Source organism: Diadema antillarum, unplaced genomic scaffold (assembly GCF_040938485.1).
Source record: "Diadema antillarum isolate AM-2024a unplaced genomic scaffold, OU_Dant_1.0 seq00001083_RagTag, whole genome shotgun sequence".
Lineage (NCBI taxonomy): Eukaryota > Metazoa > Echinodermata > Echinoidea > Diadematoida > Diadematidae > Diadema > Diadema antillarum.
This window is the reverse complement of record NW_027271903.1, coordinates 846,459-863,394: the sequence shown is the minus strand read 5'-3', so window position 1 is coordinate 863,394 and position 16,936 is coordinate 846,459. Positions and strand designations below refer to the sequence as shown.

Sequence of the window (16,936 nt, the reverse complement as noted above, 5' to 3'; positions counted from 1 at the left end):
GCAAAGTGGCTAACCGATCACTGAGCAGGTCCACCAAGGTAGGCTTTTCCAAGGTGTTGAAAAGTGTAGCTGCTCTCCCTTCCCAGTGATACAAATGTCCATATGTACCATATCCCAATTTCTTTATTTTTACCACAGACTGCCTCTGGTGAACTCTAGACAAAATGGATCCAGCCAAGAGGATGAGGGAGCTTTCTCTGCAAGTATTGGGGATTGCTAGCCATCTCAACTCTGGGCGATATTCAGTGACAGAATCTGCACAAAGACTTGCAAACACAGTGGATGAAATGGATCTCTGTGTAACTGAACTACAGAACAAAGTTTCACTTACATGTCTAGTCTGACTTCCAGGTTCATAAGCACTCAAAAATGTGCAAGAAAAAGGGTAAATCTGTATGCAGATTTGGATTTCCCCTACCACCACTGCCAAGAACAATGCTTTTGCATCATTTGGAAGAAGAGGTTGATGACTACAGGAAGAGGTATGAGAAGCTTCAAGAAAGACTCAATGACTTCAAAGATGGCTGTGATTTAGAATTCACTGCATTTTTGCAAGAAGTAGTTAATATGACAGAAGATGAATACATCAAAAGTATCAGATCTTCCTTGAGGGGTTAAAAAATATTTCTAAAAAGAAGGACAACTTAAAATCGAGTAAACTACTACAGCCCCTCAATACTGAAAGGTTGGAAAGCAAATCTAGACATTCAACTTGTTTTGGATTCATGTGCATGTGTTACATACATTGTATCATGTATATCAGTAAGTCTAAGTACTAGGACCATGCTGGAGAAAGCATCTCAAGAACCAAAAGAAGGGAACGTGGACTTGAGGATATATTGGAAATGAAGTGGGGAGTGAATTCGGACCAACTCAACAACCGACGGACTGCCTTTGGCATCCGAAGGGTACACGTGTCCTTGTGTACCATATCTCAATTTGTAGCTTTTATTACAGCAATGTTGTTGCTTCATAATTACGTGTCATTTCTCTCTATACTCTTATTTTGTTCTTGTTTGTGTGACAGATTGCTTCCTTCATCGGCTGATACACCAAAATTGTTGTGCAGAGGAGACAAAAAAAGAACTCAGTAGGATGAACTCTCACATCAGCGAGAAGATCATGGATTTACGGAGAACACACCACAACTAAACTCAAACCTTTGAAGAGTAATATTGTCATATGCAGTTATGCATAACCCTCTTTTGCATGTGTTACATACATTGTATCATACATCAGTAAGTCTCAGACAGGCATTAGCACCATGCTGGAGAAAGCATCTCAACAACCAAAAGAAGGCAACATGGACTTAAAGAGAAAAGTCAGACATATTGGTAACAAGTTCATGAATTTTGTAGGAGTTAGTGCTCAAGAAGCATGCTACTTGGTTCTTCAAATGCCTCTAACACAGGCAAGTAGGGATGTAGTTTACATAAACATTTCCCGACCTGAAGAAAGAGTCTTCCTTCTCAAACATAGAGATGACCTGAAAAAGCTGTATGTCTGAAAGAATTAATTGACTTGCAGGTTCATAAGAACTCAAAAGCGTTCAAGAAAAAGGGTAAATCAGTATGCTGATTCGGGTTTCCCCTACCACCACTGCCAAGAACAATGGTTTTGCATCCTTTGGAAGAAGAGGTTGATGACTACAGGAAGAGGTATGAGTCTATGAAGCTTCAAGGAAGACAAAATGACTTCAAAGATGGCTGCAATTTAGATTCACTGCATTTTTGCAAGAAGTAGTTAATATGACAGAAGATGAATACATCAAATGTATCAGATCTTCCTCGAGGGGTTCAAAAATATTTCTAAACAGAAGGCCAGCTGAAATTTGAGTAAACTACTACAACCCCTCAATATTGAAGGGTTGGAAGGCAAATTTGGACATTCAATTTGTTTTGGACTCATATGCATGTGCTACATACATTGCATCATATATCAGTAAGTCTCATAGAGGCATTAGCACCATGCTGGAGAAAGCATCTCAAGAACCAAAAGAAGGCAACAAGGACTTGAAGAGACAAGTCAGACATTGGTAATGTAGTGGGGAGTGACTTTGGACTGACTGACTAGGATCGACTCAATGACTGACAGACTGCCTTCGGCATCCGAAGGTGATGCACTTGAGAGAGAGAACATTGAGCCCAAAACCAGAAACAGTACCTGCCAACTTCTCGTGGGTTTAGGGCACCAAAATACTACCAAAGAGTGGAGATACAGCACTCCGTTCCAATGTTATTCTCTCCCTTATAAGCATGGATAGAGATAAGCCACAAATTCAAAATCACTCCCTTTCAAACCTTTTTTTCGTTTGAAATGCTCTTGAAAATGAGTGCAAAGTGGCTAACCGATCACTGAGCAGGTCCACCAAGGTAGGCTTTTCCAAGGTGTTGAAAAGTGTAGCTGCTCTCCCTTCCCAGTGATACAAATGTCCATATGTACCATATTCCAATTTCTTTATTTTTACCACAGACTGCCTCTGGTGAACTCTAGACAAAATGGATCCAGCCAAGAGGATGAGGGAGCTTTCTCTGCAAGTATCGGGGATTGCTAGCCATCTCAACTCTGGGCGATATTCAGTGACAGAATCTGCACAAAGACTTGCAAACACAGTGGATTTTCCTTCCTTTTTTTTTCTCTTCATTTTTTTTTTTTAAAATCTAGAAACTATATAAGGAGGAGATAGAGACCAAGCTCACGGATGGGTAGAGGATGAGGATCCCGAAAATCCTGGATTCGGCGGCAAAGGAAACCGATGCTGATGATGACAGCGGTGATAGCAATGTCAAAAGGTCGTCGTCAGCCATGAAAAAGAAGCAGCCAATGCAAGGTCAGGTGTGTGAATGTGGCACGCACGCTGTAGAGAGTTCCGAGAGACTGGATCTTTTCTCATAAGGCACCTTTTATACAGTTTGTTTCATAAAATGGATTTTAAAAAGCCTCTCATGTCTACAGTGTACAGACATGTACAGCTCTTTATTAGCAACTTTGGCAATTCTGAGATGTAGTTCAAGACTTGTATGTGATGACTCGCTAGGTCTATTTCCCCTGATCTGGTCCATAAAAGATATGTTTATCTCAATGTGATGTAGGATATGCATGTGGAGTGAATTGATGCTGCAGTATCAGTAAAACACAATGAAAAAAATGTTTCAAAAGAACCAGACTGTCTTTTCAAGAAATTTTGAAGTTGGATGAGAAGACTACAGTCTACAGTTTATATGCCATATGCATTGTACGACATACAAAAAAGATAATATAATAAAATTTCAGGTTTTGAAAAGAAAAAGAATATGAATTCCTGCCACATGTTGCCCATTTTATGCAATTTAGAATTCACTGCATTTTTGCAAGAAGTAGTTAAAATGACAGAAGATGAATACATCAAATGTATCAGATCTTCCTTGAGAGGTCCAAAAATATTTCTGAAAAGAAGGCCAGCTGAAATTTGAGTAAGCTACATGTACTACAACCCCTCAATACTGAAAGGTTGGAAAGCAGATCTACACATTCAATTTGTTTCGGACCCATATGCATGTGCTACATACATTGTATCATACATCAGTAAGTCTCAGAGAGGTATTAGCACCATGCTGGACAAAGCATCTCAAGAACCAAAAGAAGGCAACATGGACTTGAAGAGACAAGTCAGACATATTGGTAATATAGTGGGGAGTAACTTCGGACTGACTCGGACTGACTTGGACCGACTCAACGACTGACAGAGTGCCTTCGGCATCTGAAGGTGATGCACTTGAGAGAGAAAACATTGAGCCCAAAACCAGAAACAGACATGCTAACTTCTCATGGGTTTGGGACACCAAAATACTACGAAAGAGTGGAGATACAGCACTACGTTCCAAGTGAGTATTCTACTAATGTTATTCTCTCCCTTATAAGCATGGATAGAGATTGGCCACAAATTCAAAATCACTCCCTTTCACAATTTTTTTGTTTGTTTGAAATGCTTTTAAAAATGAGTGCAAAGTGGCTAAAAGATCACTGAGCAGTTCCACTAAGGTAGGCTTTCCAAGGTGTTGAAAAGTGTGGCTGCTCTCCCTTCCCAGTCATACAAATGTCCATATGTACCATATCCCAATTTCTTTATTTCTACTACAGATTGCGTCTGGTGAACTCTAGACAAAATGGATCCAGCCAAGAGGATGAGGGAGCTTTCTCTGCAAGTATTGGGGATTTCTAGCCATCTCAACTCTGGGCGATATTCAGTGACAGAATCTGCACAAAGACTTGCAAACACAGTGGATTTTCCTTCCTTTTTTTTTTTTTCTTCATTTTTTTTTTTTTTAAATCTAGAAACTATATAAGGAGGAGATAGAGACCAAGCTCTCGGATGGGTCAAGGATGAGGATCCCAAAAATCCTGGATTCGGCGGTGGAGGAAACCGATGCTGATGATGACAGCGGTGATAGCAATGTCAAAAGGGCGTCGTCAGCCATGAAAAAGAAGCAGCCAATGCAAGGTCAGGTGTGTGAATGTGGCACGCACGCTGTAAAGAGTTCCGAGAGACTGGATCTTTTCTCATAAGGCACCTTTTAAACAGTTTGTTTCATGAAATGGATTTTAAAAAGCCTCTCATGTCTACAGTGTACAGACATGTACAGCTCTTTATTAGCAACTTTGGCAATTCTGAGATGTAGTTCAAGACTTGTACGTGATGACTCGCTAGGTCTATTTCCCCTGATCTGGTCCATAAAAGATATGTTCATCTCAATGTGATGTAGGATATGCATGTGGAGTGAATTGATGCTGCAGTATCAGTAAAGCACAATGAAAAAAAAGTTTCAAAAGAACCAGACTGTCTTTTCAAGAAATTTTGAAGTTGGATGAGAAGACTACAGTCTACAGTTTATATGCCACATGCATTGTATGACATACAAAAAAGATAATTTATTGAATTTCAGGTTTTGAAAAGAAAAAAATATGAATTCCTGCCACATGTTGCCCATTTTATGTTAAGGGTCACATTATTCTGCCTTCTACAAGACTTGGAGGCAAGTCAAGTACGCTATTATGCAAGAAAAGTGAAAAAGTAAATGTGCAAATGTTTAATTTTTTTCATATATTTCTTTACATCATTTAGCGCAGGTGACATTACACTGTACAAGTTGATGTAGTCATTTTATCTAGTGAACAATTTACAGCTTTTGAACAAATTTTAACTCAAACTTTCACTGTCTTCTCCTACTGTGTAATTTTGTATTCTCTTGACCCTTCTGTACTATGTATATTAAGGTACAGTGGTTTACTTCTTTGAAGAACTGTGTCACATTATCTGTGTTAAAACAGAATTTTCTTATCACTTTTTCAATATCTTTTTCATTTGTGTTTTTGCCAAACAGAAGAATTTACAGGCTGCCAGTCAGACAGCATTAAGCAAAATTGTGCAGGAAAAGCTTAAAAAAAGGAAGAACCAGGCTGCAAGCAATCATGCTTCTGCAGGGACTTCAGAGCGTCAGCGAGAGGAGAATTTGCTGGCTCAAATGAAACCCGAAAATCAGCGATCGAAGCTCGAGCTAAAAGACAAAACACTCCAGCTTGAGGAGGAAAGGAGTCTTAACAAGGAGCTCCAGACTCTATAATCTATTGAGATATATACACATTCAACCTGTCGAGTCTTTCCCTATTGTCAAATGTCAACCAGGTCACTCTTGTGGCTACATGCACATTTTCTTGGTTTGGGTAGTGAGCTTTAACCTTTAAACCCCCTGTACATCAAGCTGGTTCTCACTATGTTCTGGGAAAGGTTTCCCATATAGGCTCAAACTTTGTACAAATGGAGTAAACGGATTAACATCGGTTAAGAACATCACGGACAGACTAGGCCTGCACGATGACGAATATTTGGATATTCGATTATCGCCAGCTGTAATATCTAGCTAAGGCGATATATCGTCTTTAATGAATAACTGTCTAACAATGTTTACAATTACATACAGTGATGGTTTTTCAGGATAGCATAATGCAAAGAGTTGCACACCAGAGGGGAAAAACATCCATTCACAAGAATTTGGTGGGGTTGACATTTTTATGACCTTTCTCCCTCCCTGATAATCTGGCAGACCCGAAGGACATTCTAGGTCACAAAATTCGCTGATATATGTACTTTATGGCAATTTGAGGCAGTTTTATTGTTTGAAATGTATCAACACTCCATAATTTCTCTACATTATAGTGAGAGCCGATATATCATGTCATTGTAAAACCCATTATCATTTATTTGTTGATCTTTCATTATCTCGATATTTCATTATCTGCATTAAAAATGACTGACTTTGTAATGCAATGGCATGATATATCATTTCTCTTCATATTGTGAAGAGTTATCAAGTGCTGTTACATTTAGACTTCAGAAATACCTCAAATTGTCAGAATTCAGTGAAGGAGAATCATAAACCCTGACATTACTCTTTATCTAGGGTATAGACCATGGGATGTGCTGCAAAGAAATGTGTGGAGCAGTTTGCACTCACTCATGATGCTAGTACTTATCCAAAGAGAGAAGCAAGCAGTGCTGGTTATCATCGTGGCTGTTACCAAAAGTTTTGTCACATTGGGAAACTCCAGAGAGCAGAGACAAGAGAGAGGAAGCATGAAGAGTGTGAAGGTTAGTTTATTTACTCTGTAATTATGTTCAGCATTCGCAAGACTTGGACAGCTCTTCGAGGTCCCACCCAGTCTTAGAAGTGAACTAGAAGAGTTTGTTTGTTCATTGTATGGAGGAAGGCAAGAAGAATCAAAGATTGACACTGTAAGATACAACCTGTTTCGCATGGATTCCAAATTTGAAAGATCACTCCCTCCAAATCAAGACTCTCTGAATGAACATACTAGCCGAGCAAACTACCAAGCTGCTGTTCATAGGAGAGCCCTCAAACAGATGATTCAAGCACCTAACCCAATCCATCATGGGTGGATTATGAGAAATGAGGACTTGATTATCAAGTGGGGAAATTTGCCTCCTGCCCCAGAAAACTTTCTGGCTGCTGTCAAATGTCGCTGTCGTAAGAATAAGTGCAAAACTAGACAGTGTGAATGCTTCAAAAGCAGGATGCCATGTACTGACATGTGCAAGTGTGTAGAATGTAACAACTTATCTATATTCACAGATGATATTGAACATGTTGAAGAGATAAATGAAGATGAAGATGTCCTAGATTCTGACATGGAATAATTCATGAATATAGCCTACATATACAACTGTAGGGCCCTACACTGTCAGTTTGTTAATGTCACTTCAACTTTCCTGACATGGTGACTAGAAAATGCTTCCAGGTGTTTCAAACAATCAGCTTTCTTTTGTTGATATCCAATTTGCAACATTAGTTATTATCACATGCAGTTCAAACAAACCTTAGATACAATGATTATAAATTTTATTGACAATGATGTGCAAGTATTTGTTTTGCATGACTTTTGAAACATGTGTATGCTCTATTCTTATCTGCAGGTACAAGGTACTTAAGTATATTAACCAGGGGTGGGTTTGTTTGTTCTATGTCCAAGCAGATTTTTTTTTTCTTAAAATATCTTTTATGCACCAATATTGTATATCATTAGAAAGAGATTTAAAAAAAAAAAACCTATTATGATACCAGAATCGAGGTGCAAACAATTATTAAAAAGATAACACCTCACAAATGTTAAAAAGTCATTTCACAGGGCGATATTTTTGCTACACGATATCCCATATTTGGGCGTTTGCAGCATCTTAGTGAACAACGGGATATCCGGTATTTGGCTAGATATAAGGTTAATAGTAGGGTAAACTTTCTCTCTAGGAAGAACAATATTCCTTCTGTCTCTGAACATCAGCTTGTACTGCCAGATAATTTCCCTGTTAAAAGTTTTGACTGTAATATGACACAAGTCAGTACAAACTCTGCTAGTGTAGTAACATCAAAGGTAACACGATCTAAAAGTATTAGCTTGTAAAGCAAAAGAGGATCAGAGGTGAAAGTTACCAATCTCAGAAATCTGGAAAAACATTTCCAGGGAGGAAATTCGAGGAATTTGTTAGATGTGACTCAAAATATTGTGAGCTACACAAGCTTGGGTGTCGTAGATTCACTGCTGATGAAATGACAACAACCCGCAGTGGGTACTATGACATGGCCAACTTAAGTTTGCAGAGGGAGTGGTTGGCCAGACACATTCAATGTCAACCCAGTCATGGGAAAAAGAAAAGAATCATGTAATTCCTACCATTACGAAGTGGAGAATTTGTACATGTTTGCAGAAAAATGTTCCTCACAACAGTTGGAATTTCAGAAAGACAAAAAGTGATGTCCAAAAAGAACAAGAAACTGGTGTGTTTGTCTAGAGAAAGAAAAGAGAGGAAAGAAGTCTGTTGACAAACCTGAAGTGTGGGAAAAAATCAAAGCCCATCTTAACAAGTTTCCGAGAGTGCCATCACACTCTTGTAGATCTAGCAGCACGTACACTGTACACGTACATGTTTCTCCAGACCTTACAAAAGTGGCGATGTACAGAATGTTTGTAAGAGAACATGGACATTGTGCCTCCTACACAATGTACCGGACGATAATGAAGCAAATAAGAATCAAAATCCATCACCCCAAGAAAGACTTATGTGGCCTCTGTGGCACCTACACAAAGTCCTCTGAGGAACAGAGGAGGGAGCTCTCTGATAGATACACTAAACACCGTGATGAGATTTCAAAAGTGCGTCAAATCAAAGCAACCTGCAAAGAGAAAAGCAAAACGAATCCAAAGTATCAGGCCACAACTTTTGACCTGCAGCAGGTAATCTGCCTGATAAGTCAACAAACATACAGGCAGACAATGCAACCCCTCAACACTGACAGGTTGGAAAGCAAATCTGGACATTCAATTTGTATTGGACCCATATGCATGTGCTACACACATTGCATCATATACCAGTAAGTCTCATAGAGGCATTAGCACCATGCTGGAGAAAGCATCTCAAGAACCAAAAGAAGGCAACATAGACTTGAGGAGACAAGTCAGATATATTGGTAACAAGTTCCTGAATTTTGTAGAAGTTAGTGCTCAAGAAGAATGTTATTACTTGGTTCTTCAAATGACTCTTAACACAGGCAAGCAGGGATGTAGTTTTCATAAACACTTCCCCACCTGAAGAAAGAGTCTTCCTTCTCAAACATACAGATGACCTGGAAAAGCTGCCTGATAACTCGACACACATACAGGCAGACAACGCAATACAAAGGTATGTAAAAAGACCAAAGCAACTTCAAAATTGGTGTCTTGCAGATGCCATTTCTGAACTAGAGGTGACTTATCCAAAGGAGAGGAATCTTACTGAACCCATTGAGTGCAAAAATGATGATCTGTTAGAAGAAATTTGTATTCATTCATGTCTGGTTATTATGTACCATCAGTTTATTTACAGATCTGAATGAGGCATAGCATTGTACGCATAAGATGAAGTTGTAATCTCCCACTAGCACACTACAATGTATATATAGTTGTTGTTATTTGAGTTTTTTGGTAAAGACATGGGAGATGTAGTGGTAATAGGTCTAAAAGACAAGGACTACATTTGTTCAATGCGCACCTAAACTAAATGTTTTCACTATGTGATGTGTCGTACTTGGACACACTGGATTCAGCAGTCAAACAATAGAGCCTTGCACCTCTTATGTTCCCACATTTTAATCATAAACATACATGTGCTGTGGTTATTGTCCAGTGTCTGCATCATCACCAACCACTCATTACAACAATGATGTTGTCATGAAATTGAAAAATGGAATAAGCATCAGGAGGAGAAAGAACAAAAGAGTTTACAATCAGATACGATCACTACAGCAGGAAGACCAACACAGAGAATTATTTCAGAGAAAAGATCCTTCTATTTCTTCCCTGCCAACTCTCCAGAATCATGGCACACATCGTATCATCTGGAACATCCAACAGCGGGATATGGACAGCATGATGGCAGTGGCCAGAGGCAACAGGACAATTTCCGCATGGCCCGACCACCATGATCCACCCCAAAGTATGTCAAGATGGGACTTCGAGAAATTTGAGGCATTTGCTACTCAAAGTGGCTGGTCTGCCAAAGAATGTACCGTCCAGCTCTATTGATGCCTTTAGGGTAGCGCTGTGGATTATTACACAACACTGGTGCACCGGGAACCTGCCCTGCAGTTTTGTGACCTAGCGTGGCAGATGAAGGAAAGGTTTGATGGACAACTGCAACCTGAATTCGTACATGTTGAGTTCACCAATGCACGCCAAGGCCCAACCAAGTCACTGTCAGAATGGGCTGACTGCTTTACCCCATGAGCCTCTCAGACATTTCTGGGTATTCCCATGGAGCAATTAGAGCAACAGATTATCACCCAATTCTGTCAAAGCTGCTCGGATCGGTAGGTTGGTCAACAAGTGTTGAATCAACGGTTTGCTAGCTAAAGGAGGCCACCCTTCATGCTAAATGGTTACAGCAAACTGCATGTGTGTTTAGAAAGCACTGAAAAGAAGTGCGATTGTGGCTGCAAAGGACGAGCCAACTCATCTGGTACAGGTAGGCTGAGGCCTACGTCCCTCAGACCACAGGTCCTCAGACAAACAGGATGACCGGCTGTCCCACTGAATATAGATCAGATGTGATAGGGATCTAGATGATCTAGATCATTTCTGGCAAAGGGATATAGACGGTATCCCTCTACATTTTTATCCCCCTACTTCCCTCATTTCAGTTGCATTGGTCAGGGTAGACCTTGGGGTTTACCCCCCTGCCAGGAAGCTCTTATGCGATGAGAGAATGTAGTGGGGAGCGACTTCAGGCTGACTTGGACTGACTGATCGACTCAACGACCAACGGAATGCCTTCGGGTAACAAAGGACACATGCTGTACCGGAGAACGTTTGAGAACCAACTAGCCACCAGATCCAGAAGTTCTTGCTCGTTTCAGGGCTTTGTGTCATCTCAAATAACAGAAGATGCCAGAATACGAACATAGGTAAGCATTCTGCCAAGTGTTCTTTCTATTATAGGCGGTTTTGAGATATTGACACCATCTATAATACCATCTGTCTCTGGATGTGAGAGCATTCTTGTACAAAAAGGAGACTACCTGGCTAGGCACCACAGAGTCAGCAATTAGTCCATCACTTCTGAGAAGCGCATTGGCACACTCAGCATTTCATTGGGGATCAGACATTTTGTATGGTATTTTTAAGCATTTATGACATTCTTTATTGTAATCAAATTCATTTTTTTCTGGATAAATCAAACGATTATTTCTGGTAAAGGGATACAGACAGTATCTCTCAACACCTCTATTCCTCTACTTCCCCCATTTCAGTTGCATTGGCCAGGGTAGAGGAGCTACATTGGGGTTTACCCCCCTCCAGGAAGCTCTTATGCGAAGGGGGAGAATGTAGTGGGGAGTGACATGACTGACTCAGACAGACTCGACAACCGACAAACTGCCTTCAGCAACATAGAATCCACAAATATGAGAGAAAACATTTGAAGTCACAACCAACCCAGAACTACCCAGACATTCCTGATGGTTTTGGGGTTTATTTCACCAAAAATTGGAGACGTTGAAATTCCGATAACGGTAAGTATTTCACTACAGTTCTCTCACTTTATAGACGGCATGTAGGTGACATCATCCATAGTAATGTATGTGGACAAGTCACGACAAGTTATGGTTCACACACTTATCAGCAATACAGACTAAAGTATTGGAGGACATTACAAAAAGTAAATATCCTATATATGAAAAACAAACTGCATTTGTAATTCATGCAGACTCAGGTATTCAAAGAAAATAAAAGATTCCTCTTCCCCTTTTTAGGAAAGAATTTGTGGGTCACATCCACTTGTTCTTTATCAAATTACATTTTATGATGAGATAGCGGAATATTCCAATCCTCACTGGATTTACAGGAATTCAACGACATATTTTCTTTGAAATGTGGTTCCATTCCTGAAATAGTTTCTTGGTGTAAGAAGCACAGGACAGGATTGTCAAATTACAAAAGATCATTTCTTTTTTGGTGTGCTATATATGAATCAGTTATAAGAATATGTATCCAAAATCGGACGCATATCGCATCAATTTTGCTAGTAATGCATCAAGATCGAGCTTCATGAATTTCACCTGACACATGCATTCTACTCTGGCAAGATCACCAGAAATGTAGCTGCTGCACAAGCTTGCTGCTAATATTTTTAATTGTTTTTCTTTTCTTTTCTTTTAGTTATCTGGACATTGATGGAATTTGAAGAAGATGGAGTAATTCACTGTGTGCGAGGGGATGAAGTGGAATTGAAAGACAGGGGTGCTTTTCTCCAAAACCTCTACCCAGATGTCAGTAAAGGAGATGGTTGCTTCGCGCCATGGGGAAGTACCCTCTACGATGCCACTATTCTGGACATGTCTGGTAATGATAAATAAGATGTGCTTTAATAAGTCACAAAAAATATGCTTCCAGAAAAAAACCTAATGAAACATCAAAGGGAAAAGCACACTGGGGCAATTGATGCACCTCTACCAAACTCAGCAAACACAACAAGCAGTGATGCTATACAGAATTACTCCAGAGTGGCACTTGCAATGGGATTGGTTGTCATGGATTTCAGAAATGCTCGTCAACATGGGGATGGGGATAGACTAATGCTGTTGTATAAATTTCTCCTTCTCCACTGCAAAGCTGCAAAGAAGCCGAAGTACAGTTTTCATATCCTACGTCTCCTTGCCCAAGTCAAGGTCTTCTTATCACCAAGGCTTTCTAATGAACTGATTTGGAATCGCTCTATTAACACTACAGGAAAGTCAGAGGGAAACTGATCGAGTGATAGAACATCACAGCCGTATTGTTAAGGGCAACTGCTGCAGCTTGCGTGGAAGAAGCAATCAGAAGAATCTGGACAGAATCAGCCAGAGTGCACAGCAGATCAACACTCTCATGCGTCGCATCGATCAAGAGATAGCTGTAAAGTCACACGCAAGCACAGGATTCCCTGGGCACGATGCTGTTACCCTTGCAGTTGAACTTCACAAGAGTGATATTTTTGGTTTCCACCCTGGAAGAGCTCATCATTGCTTTCCAAATTTCCCAGTTTCTGTGGAATCAACACACTTACGCAGAACGTATCAATCTCCAAGCCAGTTACATTCCTCTATTCCTTCGATTTTGCACAGCAAGTGAACTATCCAGCACATCCCCAACAATCTGGCCCATTAAATCTATTTCAGGACTCCAGTGCTATATCTTTGGGGTTACAGCAGGGGGATTTCCTGCACAGGTCAATTACTTGGCAGATGAGAGAATGAGCTGTGGGAAGGGCACCAACATCGTCATTGTTAGCTACATTCACCATTTCTCCGAGAACTACAGCAGTGGAGAGTGAGCTGTGGGAAGGGCACCAACGTCTTCATTAGCTACATTCACCATTTCTTTGAAAATTACAGCAGTGGAGAGCAGCACATCCAGCTGAATGCAGACAACTGCCCGGGGCAAAACAAAAACAATACAATGTTACAATACCTCTGCTGGCGAGTGTCAGCTAAACTCCACAAGTCAGTGTCACTTTCGTTTCTCCCAATGGGGCATATAGCGGAGAGCAACACATCCAGCTGAATGCATACAACTGCCCTCAGGTGGTCATCTCTGACTCTGACGACCTGGTGGATCCAGAACTTTCAACCCCTGCTGGAGCCCCTCCTACCACCCTCACTGTACCCTCTGCTGCAGTCTCCACTACAGTTGCTGCCTCCACTACAGTTGCTGCCTCCACTTCAGTCGCTGCCTCCACTTCAGTCGCTGCCTCCAGATCATATGAGTAAGATTTTAACACTTTTAGGATGATAGAAATGCAGTACTTACTACATGTACGATATGCATCAAAGTAGTGATTTAGTAGTTTGTTGTAGAATTGCAAGAATAGGGATTTAATTCCTTTCAGCTTGCCCGAGGCATGATGATGTTGATGTCATCAGTATTAACATGGACATGTTTGGGGAGTTCTGTAAATTTTGTGTACCTTTTTACTGAGAAACAATGGAAGTACATTATCAAAGTTTACTTGTATGTATTAAATGAAGGTACCCAGAACACATTTGTGTTATTACCAGTACGCACATTGCTTGGCACAGGGATACAGTGCAAGATATGGGGGCCCTACCATGTTTTGTTTTTGTTTTAATGAGGACCCATATAGATGAAGAGCAGAATATCACATTCATCCCAGAGATACTGAGTGACATTTTTTTTTTCTGACGAATATCTCAGTTATTATTTTTTGTGAATAGATTGTCCATTTAAGTCTCGTCATTTTCAAAGACTGAATGAGAAGAAAAGACTAGATGAATTCTTTGACCGCGCGCGGGTGGAATTTATGCCTCCGCCATCGCCAGATCGGAAATGTATGGCATATTCATGTATACCGTGACATCTTTGACCTTGACCTTCGACCCAGTGACCCCAAATCTATTCAGACCACTGTTCCTCGAGATATGCATACATGAGTTGAGTTTGAAGCTGAATCTTCAGAGTTCTTAAGTTATCACCAGACAAACTATTTCTATACATGTACATTATGACCTCTCTGACCTTTGAACTTTGACCATGAGACCCAAAATCCGATCAGAGAATTGTCTCTCCCATATGCATACATGAGCCAAGTTTGAGGTTGATCCATCACATGGTGCTTAAAAGTTATAGCGAGAACTTTTCACGTATTGGCAGGATATTGCACAACAAAACTGTGGAAGGTGAAAGAATTCCTCCGTAGAAGAAATCTGAAGGTTTCTGGTTGAAAATATGAGTTAGTTGCACTTATGTGTGCATGCACTTATCCGTGCACCTAAGATTATGCCAGCTATCACACTACCGGCGACCAGCTCAGCCTAAACAGCAGCATAAAAGAAACAGGAGTATGAGGATCACCTGAAATCCCCACATGGATCTCTACTGGACCCCAGAAGCCTGATAAGCAGCATTTACAAGATTGACTGAGTGACTGATGGCTGACTCTGAGGACCAGATTGCAGGGTAGAAAGCCTACTCCCACTATGCTTCTGGTTGGATGAGGGCGGTGGAATAAGCGAGTTCGGAGTTGCACGAAGGGCTTTTATGACGTCACGGGTCATGAGGTCAATCGGGCCCGTTCTGGATTTTTTTTCGGTCGCGAGCAAGCTGTGCAAAAACGCTGTGCGTGCATACAATGCAATGCACATTCCCACCTATACCGATTACTGTACTGTTGTGTGTCGCGTTTGCTCACTGTCGGCTTTTCGTAGTGCTTCAAGCTTCATTTGCTCGTATCTTTCTCCAGTTTGTGATTTAATTTAGCAGTTTTTCCGTGTGAAATTTGTGACGATGGATGAGGAGGAGGGAGTTTCGATTGACGAGATTCGTTTGTGGACAGTACCACAGTTGAAAGCTTTCTTGAAGAAGAGGAAACTCAAAGTGTCTGGGAGGAAAGATGAGTTAGTTGCGCTCGTATTCGCAGCCAAGCAGGTGCCGTCTCTCGCCCCAGAACCGACCTCCGATCCATCAGAAGAGAGAGCTAGCAAACTCGAGGACCTTCTTATGGTAAGGAACACTAATTTGAGGCTCCCCAATCCAGACTCTCTTCAAGACTGGGAAGGTGAGCAGAAAGCCATCACTAAATGGCCCCCAACCATGGTCCTAGAAATAGGGCAATACTTAGAAAACATTGACAATGTCCCACTTAAGAGACGGCTCTTATCGGACTATAAAGATGGCAAAGGATACAGCTATTTTGCTTCTGGACGGGTCAAGGAGATCCAGTACAATGGAATTGCTAGTGACAGCGACTACTGCTTCCTGAGAACAGAGTGCTGGCCCTCCCAGAATATAAACAACGTGCCATGGAAGGTATGGGTGAGCCTCCACAAGAAGTCCGGATCTATCAACTCGACATATTGTACATGTTTTGCAGGGTAAGCTTAAGAAGAGGCTATACAGGTTACTGTAAGTGGAGTCAACTCTGCCTAATTTAAGCTACCATGACATGCATACAAGAATGAGTTTCTGAAATGAACCAAGAGAGAGAGAGAACTCCAAGATAACATTATGGCAGAACAAGTGCATGAATATTGTGTCAGCTGTGTCGACAACCTCTGCCTACGTTGTGTGCCATTTCAGAACCCATTTTCTCAAACTACAAATGGCGTCATCCCCTTTGAGAAAAGCATCACCATTTTGTCTGCCTGCAACTGCATTTATAGAAAAAAAAAAAACAACATTTGATCGAAGTATTCAAGGAAAAAGCTGATGGAGCAAAGATGTATGTAGCAGATGATTACAGCAAGAGAGTTCAGGAGATGAGGAGGAAGAATCTGCCAAAGCTTAAAGAACTGAGGGGGAGGGGCATCAAAGCATTTTTCGTCTATCCGTCTATCGCGTCATCCCCTTTGAGAAAAGCATCGCCATTTTGTCTGCCTACAACTGCATTTACAAAAACAAAAAAAAAACACTAATATGAAAAAACAAATTATCTTTCTAAGAACACCATTGTTACTTTTCCACTAAAAGTGTAATCTCTGTTACTTGCCCTCTAAAACTTCAAACAAATAGTAAAAGAATTTGACTGAGAAAGAGAATGTTTATCGGTACATGTGCCATGCTAGGAATGAAGGAGAGCTAATGGCGAGTGCTGTCTTCGCACCATCCTCAACATTCACTGGAGGAATTGATCACCAACATTGAAGTATTTCAGCGTGCAGAGACCACAAGCATCGAAGCTATGCTGATGAAAACCCAACGGCGCTGGGCTGACCATGTCTCAAGAATGGAAGACCATCGCCTTCCTAAGGTCATAATGAACGGTGAGCTCTCTTCTGGACACCGAGACAGAGGTGGATCCAGAAAGAGATGCACGAACTGCTGGAAGAAAACCGTAAGCCCCTGCCACATTGGCCACCGA

General features: G+C 40.9%; 1 protein-coding gene across 1 annotated transcript; it reads left to right on the top strand.

Moving 5' to 3' along the window:
- Nucleotides 1-15,363: 15,363 nt before the first annotated feature.
- Nucleotides 15,364-15,954, top strand: LOC139743459 (uncharacterized). Its single transcript, XM_071653940.1, has one exon. It carries the CDS (start codon nucleotides 15,364-15,366, stop codon nucleotides 15,952-15,954), a length of 591 nt encoding a protein of 196 aa, XP_071510041.1.
- The last annotated feature ends 982 nt before the right edge of the window (nucleotides 15,955-16,936 follow it).

What these genes read in the sequence shown, in the direction of transcription:
- LOC139743459 (XM_071653940.1), top strand. Translation starts at nt 15,364, where the DNA reads ATGGATGAGGAGGAGGGAGTTTCGATTGACGAGATTCGTTTGTGGACA.